We start from the raw sequence: 13,516 nt of genomic DNA, 5'->3' as shown, positions 1-13,516 counted from the left end.
ATGATCAGCAATATAATTACTTATTTTAATAAATAACATATTTATTTTAATTAATTAATCACTATAAAATGATTTAACACAAGTCTGTGACTAGACCTTAAAAGCTGTTTGCTTCCAAAAGAAAGAAATCAAACTGTGACATGACAGATGAGCTCAGGTCCAGAGAAGTCAGTGGCGTTTCTGGATTTTGTTGAATCTGGCTTTCACTTAGCATAGTAGAGTCTTAAATTGCATTTATAGATGCAGTGATGAACTGTGTTCACTGTCAGTGGTTTTCAGTGTCCCCAAGCTCATTTTGTGATATCATGTTGGTATTTAATGCAGTGCAGCTTTATGGGTCAAAGGTCATGGCCATTCATTTTTGGTTTTTAGCCTTGTCCCTTTTATGCAGAGATTTCTCAAGGTTCTCTAAATCTTTTCATGCTATTATGGCAGATAGTTAATGGATTTGAACAGCAAATATCTTGTTTTGTAATGTATTCCTTTGTGTTCACAATAGTTTTTCAGTGATGGATGAAACACCTGTGTTTGTTAGTGTATTTTAGCATTATCTAATCTAGACCCCATTCAAAGATGTTTGTTTTTTTAATGACTACAGTCTGTAACACATACTACACACACTGGCATGCAGCATTGTCACAGTGCACAGAGAGTGTGCGTGAAGTGAAAGGCACATAATAAATGTTACGATAAGTTCACAATGACACTCAGCTTTACAGGACTTTACATTCCAGTATTGTAAACTGAAACTTTTCTTTAGCACTTAAAGTTTAACTGGTATGTTAGTGTTTTTTGATGGGCATTGAAATGGTGATGAGCCACCAACAACTCATCTCAAAACCATCACAACAGGATACACATCTATGAATGGGCCTTCATAAGTCGACTTCTGTTTGTACTCTTTGAACTTTGCACTCTAAAAAGAAAAAAAAAATGTCCACACTCCATTTCCTTTTGTAAGAAAACTAAAAAAAGGAGTTTTAAATTAAAATTATGTAACATCAAACTTTGACTTGACCTTTAAAATTGTTCAATTTCCAAAATACTTACCTGACCAGTTTTCACAAGTAGTGAATGTCAATCAAGTTTTCAATATACTTGTGTTCTCAGTCTGTACTTAAAGAAATGCAACTTGTTTGTTGGTGCACATTACAGAAGAAGGTCCACCCTTGAGTAGGATATAATGACATGAGTCCACTGTTGGCTGGTACATAATGTCACAAGTTCCTTCTTAGATAGCACAGAGTGACGTTCACACTCAACCATGTAAAGCACATACAAACATATTTAATAATACTTGTGAAAAAAAAATCTCATCTGAATAATGTTACATTTCTTCTTCAAATATGATTTGTTAGTATGTTTGTGTAACAGAATATAAAGGCTCAACTTTAGTGGCTGGCTTAACCTTTTTATGGCTTGATACTGTATTAATGGGAAATTATGCCCATTTCTAAAATACATACATATTATTTCTATGATCTAAGGCAGTCTAAAAACATTAGTAAACATGGGCAACTCGCTCCCATATCCAAAAACTGGAGTGCTTGTGATGTCATTTGATATAAAGTGTAGAGTTGCTCCATTGATATGAAATTGTGAAAGATTTTCTAGATGACACTGAGAACAGCCAGAACAATGTTATAAGTATATGGGAACATTTTCTGTTACAGAACTGACAACACCAATATAATAAAGTTCATTTGGGTTTAAGGGATAACAAACATTCTGTTGGTCCCCAAAATTAGGCTCTCGATGAGCAGAAGGAGCAGCTCCAGACTTTATACTTCATGACATTACAAGTCTGGAGACTTCTTTCTCTAGTGTCTAGATCAGAGATATCACACATACTGGCTGATCCCTTGGCCATGGAAAAAACATACTGGAATTCCTACTTTAGATGTTCACCTTTACAATGAAGGGTTTCCCAGAAAGGACCAAAACGATATAAAGGTCAGCAACAGTATTTGCTGATTAATCATAAAAATAGATTTATTATCAGACTTTTACTGGAAATTCCCATTAAGAGTTATTACAAGCACAGGATCTCTTTTACAATGTATGTGCGTGCTTTCAATTTATATGCATAAGAATGCATTTTCTTTGTCGATCAACATTACAGAAAAAAGGGCCACACATATAGAATAAAGCGACGGTGGTCCCAAGTTGGCTGGTACATAATGACACAAGTTCCCTTTTGGATAGGACAGAGTGATATTCACACTCCACCATAGATTAATGAAAAAGAAATAGAAAGGTGCATTTTGTAAAGAGAAAAATATCTAATACAAAAATGTATCTATTCAGTAAAGCTTCTCATTGTTTAGTAAATTGGCACCAGAAATGTTGCCATTGTAGCTTTTTAAAATAAAGGCTATATAATGTGAACACAATTATAACTTGTCTTAATATTCACTGTGACGTGACAGATGAGCTCAGGTCCGGGGAAGTTGGCAGTGTTTCTGGATTTTGCTGATATCTGGCTTTCACTTTGCATAGTTAAGTCTTAATTTGCATTTATAGATACAGTGATAAACTGTGTCCACTGTCAGTGGTTTTTAGTGTCCCCGAGCTCATTTTGTGATATCCTTCAGTCATGTTGGTATTTAATGCAGTGCAGCTTTATGGGTCAAAGGTCATGGCCATTCATTTTTGTTTTTTAGCCTTGTCTCTTTTATGTATTTCTCAAGGCTCCTTTTCATGCTATTATGATAGGTAATGGATTTGAACACCAAATATCTTGTTTTGTAATGTGTTCCATTGTGTTCAAAATGAATAGTTTTTTAGTGATGGATGATAAACACCTGTGTTTGTAAGTGTATTTTAGCATTATCTAATCTAGACCCCATTCAAAGATGTTTGTTTTTTAATGACTACAGTCTGTAACATATACTACACACACTGGCATGCAGCATTGTCACAGTGCACAAAGAGTGTGCATGAAGTGAAAGGCACATAATAAATAATATAATAATACGATAAGTTCACAATGACACTCAGCTTTACAGGACTTTAAATTCCAGTATTGTGAACTAAAACCTTTCTTTAGCACTTAAAGTTTAACTGGTATGTTAGTGTTTTTGATGGGCATTGAAATGGTGATGAGCCACCAACACCTCATCTCAAAACATCACAGCAGGATACACATCTATGAATGGGCCTTCACTAGTTGTCTTCTGTTGACCCCATTCAAAGAGGTTTGTGCAACCCAGAACTAAGTTTTTATTATTGTTATATCTATTTTTTGGTTGTTTTTGATAACTATAGTTGGTAACACATAGAGTTGTAAATTAGTTGGCAAATACAGGGCTGGTATACAGCATTGTCACTGCGGCACAGAGAGTGTGCATGAAGGCATGTGAGATTGCTAAAATAAGTTTACATTGACACTCAGCTTTACAGGTCTTTACATTCCAGTGTTGTCAACTGAAACAACTCTTTAGCACTTAAAGTTTAACTAATGTTAATGTGTTTCTGATGGCCATTGCGTTAAAAATTCAGACAAACAGAGCCACTGAGAGCCAAGATGCCCTACTGCTTTAGAGGGCCACTTAATAAATAATTACCTTTCAATTATTTCAGTGATATTACATACATGTGGTTATTATGTCACTTCCCAGCAGATGTTTCTTCATGTGAAAAACATGTTTAACTCCTTTTTTTGAATAGCTTGTAGTCAATTGTGCAATTGACGACAAATGTGAAATTCTGCTTGTATTTCTACTCTTTACAGTTTAACATTATCTTACCCAACATCCACTTGTTTAACACAGGAAAGAGGAAAAAGCCATGTTTCAGTCAGATACAACATCTAGGATATGAGAAGTAAGCAACCCTGAAGCCCAATGTGTAATGTCCTCACGACCATAACGACCATCGTCAGCTAGAAGAAACCATCCCCCGCACTGCAGGGAATCAAGGCCTGACAGATTTTCACAGGCTGACTTGCAGAGAATCAAACCCCTCACCCACTGCAGGTCACTCACTTCTCAGTGGCAGCAGTCTCCACTGTTCAACACTCAAAGTTAGGATCTGAGAATCATATGGGTGCTGGTCACTCCACCTCTTCAGTGTAGAAGAAATTACATATTTTTGTCCACTTCATCAACTGAAGGCCAAGTAAATATAAAAAATATATCTATAAAAACTGTGTGTGAATGTAATAAAGACAGATTGCTTTCTAAAGAATGCACAAAGCCACTGAATCAAATGTACATAGATCATACAGAGATGAATAACATTTTTTTTCACACACATATGAATACTCGGCCTCTTTTAGGGATGCATCTTACTCCATAAATGTGGTAATTTTACGTGTCGGTATCATCTTTCTGAAGCTGGCAATACTGTATTATAGGCATCATTAATAATTTGTTAACTGACTGTTAATTATACTTTTGTCAATACTCCTTGATAACCAATGAAGAAATGATAACTAATTAACTTTACCCATTATAAGTAATGTTATAGATTGTTATTTTATTAGTCAAATACCAAGACTTATACAGTCTTGTATAAATACATAAACTAAGTATTAATGGTTTCCAACTAATTTGTAAACCTTTGTAAAAACAAAAAAAGTAAATTATACAATATAAATATCTCTTGGATAGATAGACCAAATATTTATAACACTTTGTTAACTATTAATAGTTGGTTTGAAAACTGTTTATAAACATTGTTTGGATGGTTTCTATAAAGTTGAAACTGCTAATGGTAATAAACTGTTAAACTGTTAACAAATACCATGTAGCAGATCTTGAAATACTATTTGGAAGACCATTATAAAGTTGCAGTTGCTATTTAAATCTTTTGAGTCACTTAATAAATAATGTCTTTCTAAGCACTTTGTAAGGTATACATACACGTTTGCCCTTCATTAAATTTTTAAATAGGTTACAAAAGTTGCAAAACAACAATAACCCACTACATTTATCTTTGGCTCAAAGTTGCATGTCAACATTGACTTTCTGTTCATATATGTGTTTAAAATGATAATCACACAATCAGGACACAAACATGTACTCTTTATGTAGTTCACCTATAAAACATTTAAAAGGGCCAAATTAGTTTTACTCCATACAATCAATAACCATTGACAACATTTTAACTATCTAAATAATGTTTGTAGATGCTTTACAGAGTATCTAATTCTGTAGTATTGTTTTACCTCTTTAGTTAAAACAGAACCTTTTATTATAATTAGAATAATGAAATGTAAACTTGAGGCAATAACCTGTGCAACATCAAAATGGTATGTCATGAAATAACAGATGTAATCATTAGGTAACTGAATATGTTCAACTACTTAAATATCCATAATAGTACAAGTTTTGAAGAAAAAAAAAAAACAGTATTTAAAATGGGAATTAAAGTGGAGAATTGTATGCCTACTCCGTACAATTTCAGGGTGTTCTTCCCAATAATCCAGGGATGTTGTACTAACCAAGATAAGCAGTGTGTGCTACTTGTTAAACCCAGGATGGGGGAATAAGCCACGTTTCAGTCAGTCTAAATCAGATACAGCATCTTGGATATGAGAAGTTAGCAACCCTTTAGCTCAATGTGTCATGTGCTAACGACCATCGTCAGCTAGAAGAAACCATCCCCCGCACTGCAGGGAATCAAGGCCTGACAGATTTTCACAGACTGACTTGCACAGAGTCAAACCCCTCACTCACTGCAGGTCACTCACTTCTCAGTGGCAGCAGTTTCCACTGTTCAACATTCAAAGTTAGGATCTGAGAATCATATGGGTGCTGGTCACTCCACCTCTTCAGTGTAGAGGAAATTACACATATTTTTGTCAGCTTCATCAACTGAAGGCTCATAAATCTAACAATATATCTATAACACCATGTGATTGCTTACTTAATAATGCAGAGCACCACTGAATCAAATGTTTAACATCTTAGAGAGATGAACAACAATTTTTTCACAAACAAATGAATATTTAACCTCCTTTAGGGATGCATTTCGCTCCATAAATGTGCTGGTAATTTTACATGTCAGTGTCATCTTTCCTAAGCTGGCTGTTAACAGACTGTTAATTTCACTTTTGTCAATACTACTTGATAACTAATAAATAAATTGCAACTACTGATGGTACGCTGATACACTGATACACTACTGATGGTATATTGTTAAACTGTTAAAAAAATACCATGTAGTGGATCTTGACATATTATTTGGGAGGCCATTTTAAAGTTGCATTTGCTGTTTTAAATCTTACAGTCACTTAAAAAATGCTTGTTTCTCAGCGCTGTGTTAAGCATGCATACACGTTTGCCCCCATTAAATGTTTTATAGGTTAGAAAACTATTTATTTTCATATATAAGTTCAAACTGATTTATGACCAAACCTTTTAAATTTATATCACTGCAGCTCAAATGAAAAGGGTTCAGGAGGTGAAAAATGGACTACATAAATTCAACATTACAGATCAATAACAAAACCTATGTTACAGAACTACAATAATCCACCATGTTTTTTCTTTGGCTCAATGTTGCATTCTGACATTTTATTTCTGTTTCCTGAATATGTTTAACATGATGATCAGACGATCACTCTTACTCTTTAGTTTTGTTTTACTCCTATAGTTGAAACCAAACCTTTTATTATGATTAGAACAATTAAATGTTAACTTGGCACAATAAACTATGTAACATCACAATGGTTTGCCATGAAATTCATGTAATTATTAGGTGATTAAATATGTTCAAATATTTAACTATCCAGTAAAAAAAAGTACTACTTTTGTATCAGTATTCAAGCTAGTGGGAATTTGAGTGGAGAATTATATGCCCAATCTGTAAACTTTTAGGATGTTCTTCCCAATAATCCAGAGATGTTGTACCAGCTAAAATAAGCACTGTGTGCCACTTGCTTAACCCAGGACAGGGGACAGACCCATGTCTCAGGCAGTCAGAGTTGGATGTAACATTCTAGCTAATATAAATTAGCATCTCTGAAGCTTAATGTGGAATGGCCTATTGACCATCGTCAACAACAAAGAAACCAACCCCCACACTGCAGAGAATCAAGGCCTGGCACAGAGCTGCACACGCTGACCCCTCACCCTCTCCAAGTCACTCATTTCTCAGAGGCAACCTTAAAGGCACATGGGTGCTGGACACTCCACTCAGTCAATGTGGAGGATTGTTTAATGCTTACATCATAAACTAAAAACCCTTTAAGGAATTTGAAATTCTTCATATAAACCAAAACTGTGTTGAATAATAATAAGTCCCTCTGGTCACTGCAGCATGCACACAGAGAGATGGCAAATCATTTAATCCAATACAAAATGAGTAGTCAGCCTCTGTTAAAGACACAATCCATAAATGTGCTGGTAATTTTGCATGCCAGTACACCCATTTTTAAAACTCTCAGTTCCCTCTCCTACAACAGAAGACTTTAAAGGTCGTACACAGCAGACAATCCAATCCAAATCTCTCAGCGTTATTTTTTTATTTTACTTGAAAGTGAATCCTATTTTGATCCTAGTTCTGCAGTTTTTGTATTGTTGGCTGTTTTATATTTCTTTAGTTGTTTTATTAGTTGTAGTTGTTTTGGTTTTCTTGAGATCTAGTAATGTGTATATACAATTTTGTCTGTCTAATGCAGATTTAAGATTAATTTAAAACATTGGAGAAAATATAAAACAAAACAAAACAAAACAAAACAAGAAGTGTCATTTTGTACAGGCCAAGAGGGGACAAAGTGTGGACTGACTTTCCTTTTTTAGAATTTAAAGTTAAAGTACAGCCAAAAGTACAGCCAAAAACCTATAGAATTTGAAATAGTTCATCTCAGCAGTTGAACAGAGGGTTTCAGAGGTTAATCATTCCTCTAACTGACTTATCCCTGTAACTGAGACAAACTGATTGCTCACAAAACCTCCCATATTATAAATACCATTAAAGATTGCTCTAGTCATTTATATCATGATGGGTTGTCAATGTGTTTTCAACACAAGGTAAAAAGGAGCACACTCTTAAACAGCAACTCAAAAACTTATTCAGGTGCACGATTCAAAAAGCAATGTACGAAAAAACTAAAATGATATTTCTATCTCCAATTTCCTAAAAAAATAAATAATTTTATTATTACATTTTTGTAAGATTATTTTCTTTGAACAATAATGCATCTAACTTCTTTTTTTCCTATTCTTTGTCATTTATCCATGTTGAAATGGGAATGTCACTCTATACTATATATCTAAGATGGAACTTGTGTCATTATATACCAGCCAACAGTGGACTCATGTCACTTTATACAACTCAAGTGTGGACCTCTTTTCTGTAATGTGGAGCGACAAATAAAATGGATTCCTATAGATGGGCACACATACATTGGATTTCAACCATAACATTAAATGCCAAATTCAGCTGATTCCTGTGAATTCTGGGAGACCCTGCAATTTTGTCAAATCACTGCAACTATACAGAATTCTTAACTATTTAAACCGGTTAAAATCTGATTTTCACTGTATGTCTGCCCACAACTAATCCACTCAGTTCCTCAGTTGCCCTCTAAGTATTTCTTAGTGGCTCTGATGTTTTACAAAGAAGACTTTGGACCAGCAAAGCTATTTTTAAATTATTTGCTTCATTTTATGCAAATATTGGCTCTGAAAAGGCATCATTCAATGATGATGAAACTTTATTCCTTTTTTAAAAAAAAATAATAACATTTTTGTTTTAATATTCTTTTCCCAATAGAAAAAAAAACTTTAAATCCTCAAAAATAAAACCTAAAACTTGCATGGCATTTTTTTTGCTTGTAAAAACTGTTAAATGGAAGTTTTGAGTACGTCCATCCATATTCTCAAGTGATGCTAGCCACGCAAGATGTATGCAGATGTGCCTCGTGCTGTCTGGCTGTCTACTGACGTATAATAACAATGCCGCTGGCTCTGTCCGGCTATGTTCTCATCTCACATCATCCTGCCATGATCCAGATTGATGCAGGTATGCCAAAAGCACTGACAGAGGGAATGTATTTGAAAAGTTAACAATGAGAATGGACTGGGGTAGCTCCCTTTTTAAACACAGTGTCAAGCTATAAAATGGTAAAGACATCCACAACGGCTGAGCCTTTATATTCAGTTACAAAAATACATACTTACAGATCCTTTTAGAAGCAAAAAAAAATTACATGATTTAGTTTAGATATATTTACAAGTAACTTGTGTCATTATGTACCAGCCAACTGTGGACCCCTGTTGCTTTATACTACACAAGTGTGGACCTCTTTTGCCTGTAGAGTAGATCAGCAAATAAAATGCATTCCTGTGATTATAGAGAAACAAAACATATGTACATTGTAAGATTGACAGAAATTGTGTGTGTGTGTGTGTGTGTGTGTGTGTGTGTGTGTGTGTGTGTGTGTGTGTGTGTGTGTGTGTGTGTGGTTTCAGAGGCGTCATCTGAGGTCCATAGTTAATCAGCAGTCTTGGGGATCAGCCCATCGATTCCCTCCCAGGGAAATCAATTCAATCAAAGGCATTACTTAAACTGAACTCAGATCAGAAAGTGGAGGACAAACAGCAGGGATAACTAAGAGCACGGAGAAAAGAATGTGATACAAGATGGTACTCTGGTAGAGAGAGATTCAGAGGGTGTCAGGACACATTAAGGGGCAGAAACATAGACGTGTCTGTATGACTTTAACAAGGAGTCATCGAATGGTTTGCACCCATGGGAGATAATGGGCTGACATATTACACAGTGTTCTCATCGCCATCATCAAAACACCAAAGGAGGAAATATCTTTTGGAAGAGATTTGTAGAAAGTATGCCCAAGACCACTGCATGTCTCCCCCTCTCTCTCTCCCTCTTTCACACTCACACTGTCCTGTCAATTAAAGGCAATAAAAGCCACAAAAAATAATCTTTAAAAAAAAAAAGTAAGAGTTAAAAAATTGAATGTTCTTTGCACATTTCCATCACTCAAGTAATATATTTAAGTAATGTCATATTATTGTTACATTACATACTTATTTTATGCCAAAACAGTATTTTTTCCAAACCTAACCAGGTAGTTTCATTCCTGAAAATATCCAGGAGCGTTTCACAACCTTAACCAGGTTACATTGTATTTAGGCTGTGTGTCACATAGAGACGCAAAGGGGTGTCCCGTCCGTCGCCATGAGACGCTGAAGGGCATCTGACATTTTATTTCACCACTTGTCACTTTAACATGTGCTCATGGCATGACTTTTTCTGATAACACTTCATATTTCAGGACTCAAATCAACTGAATAATCTGACAGTATAAGTTTCTTAATACTGTATATATACCTCAATAGAAAATTGCTTTCCCCATATTGTTCAACTCAAGTAATATTTTAAATATCTCACATAATGCAAATACACCTTTGAAAAGCATGCCCACATTCTGTTGCATGCATCCAAACACACAGACAGCTGTGAGGATCAATGTGGCTGAGAAAGTTGGACAGAGTCTGACCTTGATTAGACATAATGAGACTTAACCACAAGTCCACTAATCTGATGAAATGACTTACAGATTCACCTTGTGATGAATACTAAACACAAGCATTGACTCTAGCTTCATACACACGCGTTGTGGGAACACACTCGTACCCTTCATAGGCATGTGCCCGTACACACACACACGCACGCACGCACGCACGCACGCACGCACGCACGCACGCACGCACGCACGCACGCACGCACGCGCACGCACACACACACACACACACACACACACACACACACACACACACACACACACACACACATGTCCTTGGCCTATCCCAATCAGACTTATTACTTTGAGAATCTTCAAAGGCCTCTTTGATCACCTCTTTGAAAATCATCTTAATAAAAATTGCAAATAGGAGCTGGCCTGTAGATACAGCCATATGGAAGGTTTTGTGATAAGACAGAAGTGGGAAGAGTGACCTCCAACAGTTCTGTCCTGTGACTTATCTTTGGAGGAAACACTGGTTATGTGGGAGTTTAATATGTAAATCCCTGTAAATTGCCAGTGAATTTTATGGTATTTCTGGATCCTACACCTCTTGCCTGACAAGTTTCAACTCTGCTGTTCAACAACTTCATTATGATGTTGACAAAGCACCATATAACTACTGAATCCTAATGAGAGGACTTCCAAACTCCACCAATCTGGTCAGTGTGAAATACCAATTAAATCTATTGTAACCCATATCAAACAGAATTCTGTTTTGTGTTAATTAGAAGATGAAACACAAACCAAGTTTGAAGGCTCATCAGACGAGACACTGCAAAGCTCTTGATTCTGCTTTGAGGTGGGATTTTACCCTCAGAAAGTTGACAGCCAAACTTATCGTGGCATTGGCATTACTAAGGTAGCTGCGGTAAGATTTCTTTTTTCAATGGTACCCCGCCAAGACAGTTGTCTGGATGAAAAACATGTGTTTTGTTTTTGTCAGTCTGAACATGACCTTCACAAACACTTAGTCCAAGAAAGCTGCTTTGAAAATGCAACAGAACAAGGAATCGACTTATAAAAAAAAGGAGAAAAATGACCGCGGAGGACAGTTTTGTTAGCTTTAAAATGGATCACCTTCACTGAATAGTATAGTAGTTAGTTAGTTTCAGCAGTTTTAGTACTTGGGGCACTGTCTTTTCAAATATCATGAATTTATCTCCTCTCACCCAAGCCTTGCTCAAAGCCATCAGCATCCACACCTCTTCTTCTCTCTTAAACCCATATGTGAAACACAACTATGCATACAGTACACATTTTAGAATTATTTTTCAAGTTTCTTTCTTATTCCATCATTGACAAACTTTTTCAAAGCCGCTGAAGACTCCAAGCCTCCATTCTCTTTGAGTTTTTTCTACTTTTTGCTGTAGACCCTGTCTTACCATGAAACTAAAGCAGATACTAAAATAAAAAAAGTTCAAAAGTTCACTTGCAGAGCTATTTTGTAGCTCCTGAAAGCACATTTTTGTCAGAATAATAATGTATCCTCTGTGTTTACACCTTTCACAGCCTTTTAAACTTCCAGCAACAGCCCTTTGCTTATCACTTCACACTTCAGTCTCATTATCACTCACTTTCTGACTTTCATCCTTTAACCCAACATACAAACACACAAATGCTCTCTCTGCCTCACCGCACACTCATCACTCCTTTGTGGCTCAGTTCCCCTGCTGTGAATAGTGGGTTACCTCTGCGGATTAAAAAATCCAGTAATCACAGTAGGCAGTGTTCCATTTTTCATAATTGTGGCAGCGAGCGACCTCAGCACCTGCCAACCCATTTTATACAAGAGTGTAACAGGTGAGGTCTGTTTACAGGCGTTGGCCCATTTTTCATAATCCCATTGGTTATTGCTGAAAACACAAACTTTAAAAAAATTAAATATGCTAATGTTTATGAATATTACAGTGTTGGACAAATGGTCTGACCCTCACATACACTACTCCTAATCCTAACTATTAATATTGCTTTAAATGTGCACTTAATATTTGAACAATTTAACATGTCATTTATGAAAAGTCTTTTCTGTGTTACACTCTATTTTGTGATAAATGGGGGGGGGTTATTATTTCTAACTTTTTTTCATGCATGCTCCATGAGAAATAATGAAAGAGGCAGACATCTTGTCCACTCTTCTGCCCTTCATGGCCGTGATCAAACCACATGGATGTCCTCAACTGATGGTGCAGCCAACAACAAAAAAAGGCAACTGAAAGCGATTTTCTGAGGCAATGTGCAAGAAAGAAGGTTGGCACAGCGGCTGGAGCGCAGCAAAATGTGACACGCTGAGACCGAGCAACCTTGGGATGCGTAACGCCGGAGGAATCATGTGTGTGTCAGTGTGTTTGTGTGTCTGTGTAAGGAGGTCTACTAGTTTTAACACAAATTGTATGACTGTAAAAGAGACAAGAGCACTTACATCATATGCTGGTGTGCATATATGTTTTGGAAAATTGGTGTATTTCTGTAGACTTTCATTTCATTATGCATGAAAGAACAAACGTACTCTTACAAACACACACACTTAAGACTTGTAGCTGCTAGCACATTTGAGACATACTAAATGTGTGTGCGTGTCCTGACCTCCCTGACTGTGTGTCTATGGCTGTCCTTACTGTCTGTTTGCATGTTTGCCTTTGTGGCATCGTTTGTCTGTGGTTGTGTTTGCACGGGTACTTACTGCAGATTGCATCAGCCTCATCTGAACCGTCTGCACACTCCGGTTCTCCGTCACAGCGCCACCTTGCAGGGACGCATTGTCCATTTGAACAGGCAAAGTCTGTGGTTGCACACGTTTTCTTTGCTGTGGAGACAAAGATAACATGCAACATTACTGTATGGCTCAAAGAACTGTTAAGAATTGAAGCCTCTCTCTATTGGTCATATACTGCATATAAAAGTTGAATAGTGAATTAACTCATTCCCAGTTCTGTCCACTGGACTGTATAACATATTTAATGGGAGCACACAGAGTTATGTCCGACTAGACACGAGAACATCTACAGAAACTGGACA

At 36.3% G+C, this 13,516-nt stretch overlaps 1 protein-coding gene across 1 annotated transcript in view; it reads right to left on the bottom strand.

The window, feature by feature from the left end:
* The window catches only part of lrp8 (low density lipoprotein receptor-related protein 8, apolipoprotein e receptor), a 131,695-nt gene that overhangs the window by 109,044 nt on the left and 9,135 nt on the right, over positions 1 to 13,516 (bottom strand). Inside the window, exon 2 of the mRNA XM_042513439.1 lies at positions 13,182 to 13,304. Within this exon, the coding sequence (XP_042369373.1) occupies positions 13,182 to 13,304 (123 nt within the window). The remainder of the gene's footprint in view (positions 1 to 13,181; positions 13,305 to 13,516) is intronic.

This window comes from Plectropomus leopardus, chromosome 3 (genome assembly GCF_008729295.1).
Source record: "Plectropomus leopardus isolate mb chromosome 3, YSFRI_Pleo_2.0, whole genome shotgun sequence".
In the NCBI taxonomy this organism is placed as follows: Eukaryota; Metazoa; Chordata; class Actinopteri; order Perciformes; family Serranidae; genus Plectropomus; species Plectropomus leopardus.
This window is presented reverse-complemented; position numbering and strand designations above follow the sequence as displayed.